The sequence below is a fragment of the Cyanistes caeruleus genome, chromosome 2, assembly GCF_971803275.1.
Source record: "Cyanistes caeruleus chromosome 2, bCyaCae1.hap1.1, whole genome shotgun sequence".
Taxonomy (NCBI): domain Eukaryota; kingdom Metazoa; phylum Chordata; class Aves; order Passeriformes; family Paridae; genus Cyanistes; species Cyanistes caeruleus.
The window spans coordinates 94,900,061-94,912,554 of record NC_141702.1 but is presented as its reverse complement, the minus strand read 5'-3'; the positions used below and the strand labels follow the sequence as shown (position 1 = coordinate 94,912,554).

At 40.6% G+C, this 12,494-nt stretch overlaps 1 protein-coding gene across 2 annotated transcripts in view; it reads right to left on the bottom strand.

Annotated features, from left to right (window-relative positions):
• The window catches only part of THADA (THADA armadillo repeat containing), a 152,142-nt gene extending 141,192 nt beyond the window's left edge, over window positions 1-10,950 (bottom strand). The window contains exons 1-13 of one of the 2 annotated variants that reach the window (XM_086878437.1): window positions 10,866-10,950; window positions 9,549-9,643; window positions 8,152-8,246; window positions 7,606-7,736; window positions 6,711-6,859; window positions 6,543-6,575; window positions 5,961-6,009; window positions 4,908-5,098; window positions 4,184-4,278; window positions 3,673-3,893; window positions 2,040-2,731; window positions 1,263-1,414; window positions 971-1,126 (exon numbers count right to left, since the gene is read on the bottom strand). In XM_086878437.1, the coding sequence (XP_086734563.1) occupies window positions 971-1,126; window positions 1,263-1,414; window positions 2,040-2,731; window positions 3,673-3,893; window positions 4,184-4,278; window positions 4,908-5,098; window positions 5,961-6,009; window positions 6,543-6,575; window positions 6,711-6,859; window positions 7,606-7,736; window positions 8,152-8,246; window positions 9,549-9,624 (2,040 nt within the window). In that variant the 5' untranslated portion in view covers window positions 9,625-9,643; window positions 10,866-10,950. Of the gene's footprint in view, window positions 1-970; window positions 1,127-1,262; window positions 1,415-2,039; window positions 2,732-3,672; window positions 3,894-4,183; window positions 4,279-4,907; window positions 5,099-5,960; window positions 6,010-6,542; window positions 6,576-6,710; window positions 6,860-7,605; window positions 7,737-8,151; window positions 8,247-9,548; window positions 9,647-10,495; window positions 10,664-10,865 lie in introns of those variants that run through there. The other variant, XM_086878438.1, reaches the window with a different exon arrangement.
• Between the last annotated feature and the right edge of the window lie 1,544 nt (window positions 10,951-12,494).

Genomic DNA, 12,494 nt, shown 5'->3' with positions numbered 1-12,494 from the left:
ACACTGCTTGTAAATTTTAGGAAGTTTGCATACAATACAGCATAACAGAGATCCTTCCCTCTCCATTCCAAACCCAAGGTTTTGCTTCCCATCTCTCTTGTGACCAACTTTCTCTCGCCTCCCTCTACACCTCCAACACCTTCTTCCACCTCCCTCCTTAAATTCATGCCAAGCCCTCTCCTCCTACCTCGTTTTCTGTGGAACTCTGTTCATCTATTAAAAAACTCAACACAGATAATTTCTACAGCCTCAGTGTCTCTTAGTTTGACTCACTTCAAAAGTGCTTCCTCCACCTCTTTTACTACCCATAAGTAATATTTCCTTTCTTACCACACTCCCATCTAGCACTGCTTTTCCATCTCATGTTCCTCAATCTGCACTAGGTATGAAAGGTAAGAGAGGCGATTTCACTTGTTTTTGCCAAACTGACTCCCTTATTTTTTTCCCCTTCTCAAATTAATTATTTTCTCCTTACACACTGCCTTTTTTTGCCATAAACATCTTCCAAGATGTTCTCTATACATATGTAGTTCCTCATTTTATCCCCATCATTCTACCATGAGCTACATGTGTCTGGTGAGGTTTCTGAGGGTGATGAAGTGACTGAATTTGCTTGAGGTGTGACAAGTCCACATAAGCACAGCCTTGGGCCCCAGCAAAGGCAACACAAGGTTCACTGCTGACTCCAGGGCACACTGCTTTGCTATTAGCAAAGTGTGCAGGTCAAGCAACACCCATCACCATCCATGAAGTTGTTACCATGCCTCTGCCACTTCCTATTTTGTTTAAGCCATCCTTGCCTGTGATGACTTAACATCATTCAGCTGGGTAATACATAAAGAACATTCCTGGTCTCATAGCTTCTACTCTCTCCAATGGGGAACTTCGTAACATACTCTTTATTTCTATTTACACGGTGTTATAACTAACATTAGAAGCACATTAGACATTGCTCGTAGTTTGAAATTACCTTTCTCAGCAGAGAAACAGTCTGTTGCCTTATGGAAGGAGATTGGTTGTTCAAGTTGTACATCATAAAAAATTGAATTAGTTTCATTTCTTCCAGAGATACAATTTCTGTAGTACGATGGGTTTCACAAAGTAAACCTAAAGCATCAATACAAACCTGAAAGATATGTACAAGTTCACCACAAGAGAGTTATTGACAGCTATGATGACACCTTTAATACAACACTAACACAGTAATCAGGATCAAAGCAATTATCATAATTTAAAGGATACATAAACAGCTGTCCCTTTACCTGGCTGTGCTGATGAACCAGACCCTGTTTTATACACTCAGTGGATACAAGACAGCTGCTCATGATATTTGAAAGTTCCAGATGTCCATGAGCCCTGGCTGTTCTCAAGCATGCCATTAATGCTCCAAGAGCTCCTCTAGTACTGCAAGAGCCTAAAGAAAATGAAAACCAGTAATAATTAGTTTGATTAACACAAGAAATGTACTATTTGCAGTGCTTGTCAGAAACCCCCAATACTTTCAAACACATGACCTGCCCTCTTTGATTTCTACTCCATAAATCCCAAAAGACAGTGTTGCTATAGATTAAACAGGTTCTAAATCATCTGGTTCCCAAAAAGCTTAATCTCAAATATGTCATATGAAAAAAAGGACCCTGTGAGGGCTCACAAGCCATTATGTTAGAGTCACACTAAATTACTTTAAAACATGAGAATCATAAATCTTGGATCCACATATTTACAATAATAAACAATCTGTTACTGGACACACCTGTGTAAGAAATAAAAGAAAACTAGAAGGAGAAAACACAGAAATTTAACAAACCCTGGTAAAGAGAACCAAAAGGCATCCAAAGAAGGATTTTGCTTACAGCATGAAGTCACACATATGATTATTATAACCTTCACCTTAAAATACTAATTGCAGTAATAACCACCTGGATTTTTTCTCCCAAATTAATTCTAACAATAATAATTAGACCAGAAATCACACAGCTAAGTTTGTTGTTTTGTTTTGTTTTTCAATCAAATCATAATTACAAAGTTTATTTTCTTACCCAGGTTAGCATCTGCAGAGGCCTGAAGAATTCTTATCATGTAGCTCAGACTGTCAGGGTTACATTTGAGCAGTTTTGGTAAATAGTAATCTATTATATAAGTAGTTTGGTCATGGTTCCCTTCACACAGTATTACCAGAAGAGGAGAAACCCAGATGTTATGCCACTGGTCAATCCAGGTGCCTTCCTGAAAACTCAAAGTAAAATGGGCCTTGTGATTTGTAAACATGGTTTCCAGAAGATCACTAGCATAAGGCGCAAGAGACTGATCACTCATCACATCCAAGATTTGTACTGGAATTGTTCTGTCCAACTGCAGTATATTTTCAGTGCCCACACACTCCACCAGACAGCCAAGAGAAGCATATTTCCCTTTTACATGCCAATCCAAGCTCAATAAATGCTTTATCAGCCTTGCAAAGAATGGGTCTGATTTTCCATTAGATCCAGCAATGGTGGTTTGGTGTATCTGAAGAAGATTCTTGAAAATCAATTTGGTTTGGTGTCTGATGGCATCCAGAGGGTGGTCCCAGTGTGTATAAATGTATTCCAGCAGCTTCCCAATTACATCAGAGCTCCCATTAAGTTTGATTTTAAGATCTGGAGAGCCTGGAACAAGGGCAGCCAGTGCTGAATTAGTCCAAATAGCAAGGACTCTAGACAAAGATGTTGCCATACTGGATTCTTTTAACCTTTTAAAAAGAACAAACACAAAAAAAAAGTTCACTATCTCCATTGATCATTATTTTAAAAAGATAAATTTTGTATTTCAGAATAACTATTCACCACATTCACCTTACATGAAAACAGGTTAGGAGACACAAGCCATTCATGGAGGAAAAGAAATGAACACAAAAGTGATCAAATGATGTTGATCATGCAAGCACATGCTTAGTTACCTGATGTGCTTTTAAGTGGTTGTACCTAAACCCCTAACAATGGGGAAAAGAATCCATAATAAAACAAAAAGATAAAAACTACTCTGCACCTGCTGACATTTGAGGAGCATTATGTTGTTGCACACTTCTTGAAAACAAAAGGAAAACTTTTCATTGCCATATAGAACCATCAAAACTGAGTATCCTATGTGCAAAAACAAAATCACAAAGCAGATCTCCAAGGCACAATCAAAGGTTGAAATTAATACATGTTTTGTTTTTCCAACCCAATAGTGGTGGCGGGCCCCTAAATGCAAGCAGCCAGAAAAAAAACCAACTAAAACTCATCTCACTTCAAGCATTCCACTCACTGGCACACTTCGCTTTCCTCTAAACTTTCAAAAGAAAAGGACATGATGTCCTGAAACTGAAGTTTATCTGTCTGCCTAAGAACTTATACTGACACATAAAGGAATTGATAAATTAAATTATAATTTATCCCACTCATGTTAGAAAACAAAATTTTAGCATGCAAGAAAAAAACTGAAACGTAGAACTACATGTGCAACATCATTATATTTTTCAAATTTATGGAGTTTTTATGAATATATTAGAAAGATTGCATGATCTGTGGCAAAACCTAGTATCATTACACTCAAAATATCAGAGATATTCCACCAGGACCACAGGGGTCATGCAAAAACAGAATTAAAAAGATAAAACATGAAACAACACAGTTTAAAACAGAAACTTACTCTGAACTCAAAGACAACAAGACTGATGCAATATCTAACAATAGTTTCTCTCCATTTTCACCCATGCTGCCATTTTTCCAATCCAGCATAGCCAGTGCTCCATGGCAAAGGAAGAGCAGGACTGAGTTCGGGAGTTCTGCCGTGCACAGAACCCCACAGCTCCCCACGAACCACGCTGGCACACCTGAGTGTTCCACTGTCCCAAGGAGCAAGTCACTGATCTGGAACACCAAAAGCATATCCATTACAGCACCTCAGCACAGCAGAAAACCTGTTTTGTGCATAGCTTAGAAAATCTGAAGATGTTTCTTGTCAATAGTGTTTATCAAATTCAAAACCCAAGTCTTATTACCTCATATAGCAAGGAGAGAAAAAAGGATTATACCTCAGCTAAGGACTGATGGAGAGGCTGGCAAGCCATGGTATCTGCATCAGCATAGCCTCCAGACAATAGAGACAATACCAATAGAACAGGATAACAACACCATGATATTGCACCGTCTTCACTTACCAATGAAGGTAATTCCTCAACTGGTTCATACATAGCTCTGGTAAAGAGAATAACAGCCAGTCCTGAGGTAGTCTGAACAGTCTGCAGGAGTGTTGCTACACAGCAGAAATATTTTACATTAGAATACAGCAAATACCGTGTGCTAGAACTATGTAGCAAAATTAAGATGGTATTGAATTTTTCTAGATTACTTGTAGTTGTATCATCACAAATCTGTAATGTCCACTTGGATAACAAATATTAATAACTTTATCCTCCAGTGTAATAAGAAACTGCTAATATCTTCAACCGAAGAAAACACAGGACTGACCTCTAAAGCAAGGAGGGCTGTGGCAGAGACTACTAATGCATGCTAAATTCTACTATATAATCTGTATGAGAAGAAAACATTACTTATGGTGTGTCTATGAACAGCATATTTCATAGAGATGTCGATATTTCTGGTAAGCACAGACATTTGGTGACTCTCAAAAGCATTTCTGTTAGTTTCTGAACTATCAGTAACAACATTCATCTTGGTTTTTGTAGTGGGACAAGTTAAACTGTACACTAAAACTGCAATCTACAAATCATAGCTCACCAAAAAAACAACTACTGTTCCCACGTACATTAACCTCAGTAGTTCAGTTTCCATGCAAGCCAAACTAAGTTTTTCTACTTAGAGGTTGTTTACTACAAAGACAAGTTAATAAAAGTATTAGGGTTTGAATGTTACTGAACTTACCATCCATTAGGAAGTTTGTGGAACTTTTCAGTAAACTACACATACTATGCCAAACAAAAGATTCACTGTGTTTCCAAAGACTTCCCTGGATATTTTCTTGAAATTTTTGGATAAGCATCATTGAAACTTTAATGGCTATCAGTAAATCGTGCATCAGCTGAGTCTGAACAATACGATTTCCATAATTCTTTCTGGGGGAAAAAAAAAAAAAAAACTAAGAGAGACAAACAAGCACACAAAAAGCAAATTAAAACCATTCTTCACCATCCCCAGAAAGCCATATTCCATCAACTTTAGATAGAATTACTGGTAAAAACTCATTTATTGCTTGAGTTGATCGGATATGTAACTACAGGAAAGAAGCAGACTCAAGGGTTTTTTATTAAAATGAAGTTAACAAACAAAACCAACAAATTCTGCTACATTTTCCGCAGGCTCCTGTGACAAACTTTCATTCACGTGATCCTGCCTGAGCAGAGCTGAATTTTTCCAGAAACCTTCCAAAAAGGCCAACAGAATGCAGTGCTGCTCTTTTCTAATTTTTCAAGTAGTTCCTCCAAGTATGAAGGATATTTCTATGATTTGACTTTCTTCTAACATGAAGACAGAAAATACCTAAACTTTCAGTGCACAGAACACTTGATTAAGCACCCTTCTCCTCTCAGTACAGAATGAGAGACAACAGCGAGGAAGCCTCACTTGATCAAGTGCTGTCAATGTCAACACGTTTAATTCAACACTGAATTAAACACTCATGGAACATGAAAGTGTTTTACTCTACCTGAATTTCACACTGTTCAGTCACAATTCAGATAGCAAAACCTTAACTCAGAGGCCTCCCTTAGCAGCAGCTCTAACAGTACCAGTGCCTTACCTCTCTTATATTATCATACTGCCACAAAAGAAAAGAAACAAATCAGTTTTTAGTTAAAATCTACATCACTGTAAAGTGCTATTCCCATCTTTTATCAGTGTATGGCTACCAAAGTGGTATTTCAAACCAAATCAAATTATCTTGCAAGAGTGAAATAAAACCAGATATAAAACACTTGCCTGTTTTCTTCCTGTATGTCAAGCAGCAACTTCTGCAGAAACTGAAGAACTAGTGAAAATAATTATAGTATAAATCTACTTACAAGAGAAATACAACAGAAAATTTCCAGCAAAGCAATTACACATACATCTCAACACATCACACATACCCAGGGTACAATGAATAGCTACCCATACAGTGGTGATTTTTCCATTCCACCAAGAAATTAAACTGGTATTTAAGTATAGACAAATATAAGCAATACTAAAACAAAATCTCAGGTTGTTTTGCAACAACCTGGTACAAAATAAGTTTCCAAAGCACTTGGCCTAATATTGACTCTCCCTGCCATAATTGCTCACTGGTACTCAGATTTGTATCAGGGCTGCCAAGTAAAGCAAAACTGACCCTGGGAAATAAAAGGTTTAATTAAAAGTCCTGTCTTTCACAAAAAAGTACCACATGAGGATACTAGTTTATTGAAAATTAACCAGGAGGAAATCAGATCTGATAGATATTTGTGCCTACTTCATGTCACTTCCCACACACTCCTCCCCCAATAGCCTGCAGTGAAGCATATTTTACCATAAATATGACTTTACCTTCTTCAAACAGGTTCTTAATACAGGCTCTACCTAGGGGAAAGAAAATACATTCTAATTACTGAGTTCTAGCCAGCACTGTCTATTTTACATAACAGCAAACATTACTATCAGCTGTGCCACCAGCACTGAGCAAGTTTAACCAGAAGATATCCGATGTCACTGTACCTAAGCTGAAGTCCTCCATACAGGAAGCAAGATTGTCCAGTACTTTTCTGTACAAATACACATCTGTGGTTTTCAGTTCTTCCCGAAGGCAGCACACAAAGCTTTGCACAGCTGACATCGTCAAATGCCCAGGAAGACCATTCAGTGAACTGCAACGTGAAGAAGCAGCACATTTAGTTTGGTTTTCCTGAGGTGGTATAACATCCACTGCACCAAAATCCATGTCAGCTAAAACTCCAATAAACAGACAGATGTTTCTTCCTGCATGAAAACATCGTCTGTTTTAGAATTATCATGCACATTCTCAGTTTGCAGCTAGGAACCTGTCAGAGGGGTGCACAGCTTTGGGGTGACTGGTGGCAACCAAATCCAGGATGGAAGCCCTGTATCTCAGTGGGACAGTGAATGTTTTCAGACAAAGAAAGGAAGGCATCTCAGCACCAGATCATAAAAAATGGTAAGGTCATAATCAACTCACTAAAGAAATATAGCAATAATTGTGCAATTAAAAAAAAATTGCAATAAAAATAGGCACAAGAAACCACAATTTATTAGGATTCTTCTGAACCATCTTCTCTTGACAAAGCTCAAATTTTGTGCTCTAAATTTCTATTCTAACATAGAATTTTAAAGTTCGAACTGCTACTTACACACTATGTTGTCTTTCCAATAATGAAACAGGCCAAAACAATGCTTCACTTTGAAGTTATTTATCCAATGATATGTTATTTATAATTAAGATTTTTAACTTAGAAAAACAGTATATATGTACATATTAAGTACTGTAAATTTTCAGTAATTAAGTTGCATCAATTTATAGTGAATGACAAATTACTGACTTACAGATAAGGAAAGCGTTTAAAAAAAAGTAAAGGCTAACTGCTCCATCTTTTACCTTGCTAATACTTTTTTCAAAGGATTCTTTGCTCCCAGTGAAAAATAAGTCTCTCCCAAAATATCCAAACACGCTTTAACCATGGGATCACCTGCAGAGTTCTGATCCATCTGTTTCACCAATGGCATCATCTATAACCAAAAGAACACACAATGAACAAAAAACTCTGGATATACCATTTTTGACAGTGGCAAATTTCCCTCTCATCCAAGCACACGGTGCAAAACTGTCCCCTCTTTACCATTTCCCCTTGAGTTTCAAGTTCAAATAATGTTCCAAGAACACCCCTAAAAACAAACAAAAAAATCTATACAAAATAGGAAACAGTGTCACTTGCCTTCCACCATTTTCAGTAACTGTGGCCCTTGCTAATTAAGTACTAAAACATTTCTACCTGAGATGCTTTTTCTGTGTTTCCAGGAACATACAAAACATTAGAAGTTTATCTTACAGCTGTATTTGCCATTAACAGGCAAATACAAACAAACAGTACACAGGACACACTCTCAGTTACCAAAAGCCACACCAACAACAGTGAAACCATACCTGTTTAATACACTGGATCTGCTGGATGCCATTTCTCAGTTGTGCACAGTGCAAAAGCAGAGATGCCAGATTATGCTCTTCAGCCTTTGAAAATCCTACATTTGGAAGAACAGGATCTTTTTATAAAGTAATTACAATAAGCAGTATATATAACACAATCTATAAAAAGAAGAAATGACTGCTTGATTCTTAAGGTTTTTTCCAGTTCCAATAAACCCATTGCTGACACAAACCCTTAAGTCATGTAACAACTCCTTAACTCATTTTTTATTTTTCCTTAACAAATGTAAAAAAAAATCAGTTTCACTGATTTTACAATAGTAAGGGACCTCTGGGGGTCATCTGGTCCAACCCCACAGACCAAATAGGGTCACCTATATGCACAGAACCATGGCCAGCTGGCTTTGGAATACCACCTCCAAGGCTGGAGACTCCCCGACTGCCCTGCTGAAGCTGTGCCAGTCCTCAGTCACCCTCACAGTACAAAAGATGTTTAGAGGGAATCTTTAGTGTTCCAGTTTCAGCCCATGCCTTCCTGTCCTATCATTATTCAGCGCAGGAAAAATACTGGCTCTGCCTCCTTTATGTCCTCCCTTCAGGATTTCCTAAACATTGCTAAGGTCCCCCTGAGCCCTCTCTTCACCAGGCCAAAGAGTTCCAGCTCTCTCAGCCTTTCCTCATATGAGGGATGCTCCAGGCCCTTCATCATCTTAGCCCTTAGCTGAAATCTCTCCTACATGTCCATATTACTCTTGTACTGGGGAGCCAAGAACTGGATGCAGCAATCCAGGTGGGACCTCACCAGTTCCCCCTCACAGTAACTTTAGCATGCAAATCTTGTATTACTTTGTTTTGGGTTTCTTACAGTAGTAACACTGTAACAGTACCACTGGAAGTATCTCTCATCAAACCATAAAAAAAAAACCAAAACACTAAAGAAAACACCATTTGAACAGTAGCTTTAAAACAAATTAACTACAGAAAACACAAAGACTGTGAAAACGACCTCCACAGAACCCTTGCAACCTCAATCATTCTGTGACTTTTGGAAATTCAGTGTTACCCCACATATTAAGGCTAACACATCAGATGTCACTAAATTACAGGCCAGCAAGTAGGATTATAAGTAGCACCTTCATACCACAGATAAAACAAAGTAAAGTGTTTTCAAACTAAAGTCACAGTGTTCTAAAGGATTTTTTTTTTGACTCTGACAAGATAAGAAGTTATTGTCATTACAAAATAAAAACAAACCACAACAGAGCAAACACACTTAAAACTCACAAAGCAAAACCACTAGAAATAGAACTTAACAAGCAAAAAACCAGATCAATCTCAGTAACTACTCAAAGGCAAGAGAAATCACACATTAGCTCAGACAAAAACACCCTACTTACTCTGAAGTTTTTCAAGCTGATGATGATCAAGAAAGAATGCATCCACCCGAATTTCCTTCTTCTTCTTTAAAACCATTTTAGCAATTATGAAGTAACTGCTTAAAAAAAACAAAACAAACGAAATAAAAAATCAAAACAACAGGTCACATGATTTTAAAAACAATTACAAACGTTTCCTACAATAATGGTCTTTTCAGTGTCCTTTTCACTGCCTTGAAATAATGTTTCCTGCATTATCTGAGCAATTTTTCTCAGGAAAATAGCTCTCTTTGATTTTAACAACTGCAACTATTTCCAGCATTTCATCCAAAATTCACCCAAATTTCACAATGCAAATGGAAGTAATAGTGAGGGGGAATTGCTGTACACATGACATACTGTCTCACTGGAGTTTTCACTGCACTTGTTACATAGTCGGTGGCATGACCCTGGATCACCGTTTGAACACATCATACAGAAGCAAGGAATTAACGACACAAAACTTCCCTTGCTCAGTTTTACTGTTCAAAACTCATTCAGCTTGTATTAATGTCAAGTAAGAACTACGCAGCAAACCGAACGGCTCTGCTATTATGGATGTTACAAATAGCAAGTACTTTTTCGAATGGCAATGGTGATTTAATACGCACTACAGTTTCACTGACTTGAAAGCGCGCTATCATGGAACAGCTGAGGTCGGGAGGGGGCCTTTGGAGCTCATTTAGGGCAACCTCCGGCTAAAGCTGGGCCGTCCATGTCCAGCTATCTTTCGAACGTTTCCAAGGATGGAGACTCCAGCCTCTCTGGAGCACCTGTGCCAATGCTCGGCCACCTCCGCTCCACACCTAGCGCTTCTGATGGTCTCAGAGACCCTCCGTGTTTCAGTTGTACCCATGGCCCCCTGTCCTACCACCGGGCACCACGGAACAGAGCCTGGCCACATTTGCCCGCGCCTCCTCTCCACATACTCATTAACTCTGACAAGCCCTCCATATCCCTTTTCCCGAGGCGGCCGCCCCCAGCGCCTCCGGGCGGCCACGAGCAGAGCAGAGCCGGCCCGCCCGGCCTCAGAGGTGGCCGCCGCCGGGCCCCGCTGCCCGCGAGTGCTCCGCGCCCTCCCTGCCCGAACAACCCCGCGCCCAGGGCGGCACCGAGCGCACAGATGGACCCCGGGCCGGGCCACGCCGCCTCCACCTCAGGCACCCGCCCGAGGCCTCCCTCGCCGCGGCGGCAGCGCGGGCCCGGAGCACGGCGGCGCCCGCCTAGGAAAGCGGCTGCAAACAGAGCGTCACAGCAGCAGGCAAGGGAAGCACCGAGGGAACACCGCCCGCCCCTTACCCGAGCGGACCCTCACCGCGGTGCCGCGTCCCTTCCCGGTGCCGCCTCCCGCCCCACCACGTGCCGGCCGCCGCCAACCGCGGCGCTCCCCGCCCCCGGCCCGGCCCGGGCCTGCAGAGGCACCGGCGCCGCCACACGGCCGCAGTTACCAGAGCCGCAGCTACTGCCGCCCTTCCCTGCAAAATACTTGTCCTAAGTAAAACATGGACCAACCAGAGTCACCGAATCAATTAAGTTGGAAAATGGCTCTGAGATCATCGCGTCCAACCTGTAACCGAACGCCACCATGTAAATAGACGCACGGCAACGAGTGCCACGTCCAGTCTTTCCTTAAACACCTCCCTGGATGGCGACTCCCCCACCTCCCTGAGCAGCCCATCCCAAGGTCTAATTTCCCTTTCGTTGAAGAAATTTTTCCTAAGGTCCAACCTAAACCTCCCTGGTACAGCTTAAGGCTGTCCTCTTGTCCTGTCTTTAGTTGCCTGGGAGAAGGGGCCGACACCCACCTGGCTGCAGCCTCCTTTCAGGCAGTTGTTGAGACTGAAAACGCCACCCCTGAATCTCCTGCTGGGTAAACAACTTCGTCTCCTTCAGCGGCTTCTCATAGGATGTGTGCTCCAGACCCTTGGCCTGTTCCATTGTCCTTCTCTGGACTCAATCCAGAGTACTGGACTTTGTAAGACACGACTGTCTTTCCTTAATTTAAATGTAGTCTCAACTCTGGAAAAATTGGTGGTAACTTTGATGTATCCCATGACAGTCTTAGCTTGTGTTTCTTGCTGAGCAGTTACTGTCCCTCCTCAGTTCCTGAATGCCCTCAGCAAATTCAAATGGATGCTGTGTCTTTCGGAGCATAATCTATGAGGTGCCTCTGCTGCACACAGTAGCTGGTCGGCCTCTCTCCAGAGCCAACTACATTTCAGAGCCAGGGGAAGTAAATGCTATTTTGCAACCAATGCAAATCAAGCTGCTCTAGTCACAAACTCTTCTCCTAAGGAGCATAAAGAGGCGTGACTACGTGCTTCACAAAAATCCAATAAACTTAATTTGAAAAGAGTGCTCCATTTGTTTCCTCATAACCATATCTCTTGATCCTTTCCAGCAGTCCCTAATTTGCCACTACTTCCACGTTTTCTAAAATTGTAAAATTATGAATGAAACCCAGCTATTTTTTTTTTAATATAAGCATTTATACATTAGTAAATTTTCAAGTATCTGAAAGGAGCCTACAAGAAAGATGGAGGTAGACTGTTCACAAGAGCATGTAGTGACAGGACAAGGGGAAATGGATTCAAACTAGAAGAGAATAGGTTTAGATTAGATATTAGGAAAAACTTCTTCCCTGTGAGGGTAGAAAAGCACTGGAACATGTTGACCAGAGAGGCTGTGGATGCCTCATGCCTGGAAGTATTCAAGAGAGGTTGGATGGGGCTCTGAGCAACCTGGTCTAGTGGAAGGTGTCCTTGCCCATGGCAGGGGTAAGGTGGAGCAAAACGATCTTTAAGGTCCCTTCCTACCCAAACCATTCAATAATTCTATTGATTTTTAGCCAGAAAATATTTTTTTTCTAATGTTTTCAACATCTATGTTCTGTGCCTTTCACAATCCTCCCAGATCCCATGTGAATAT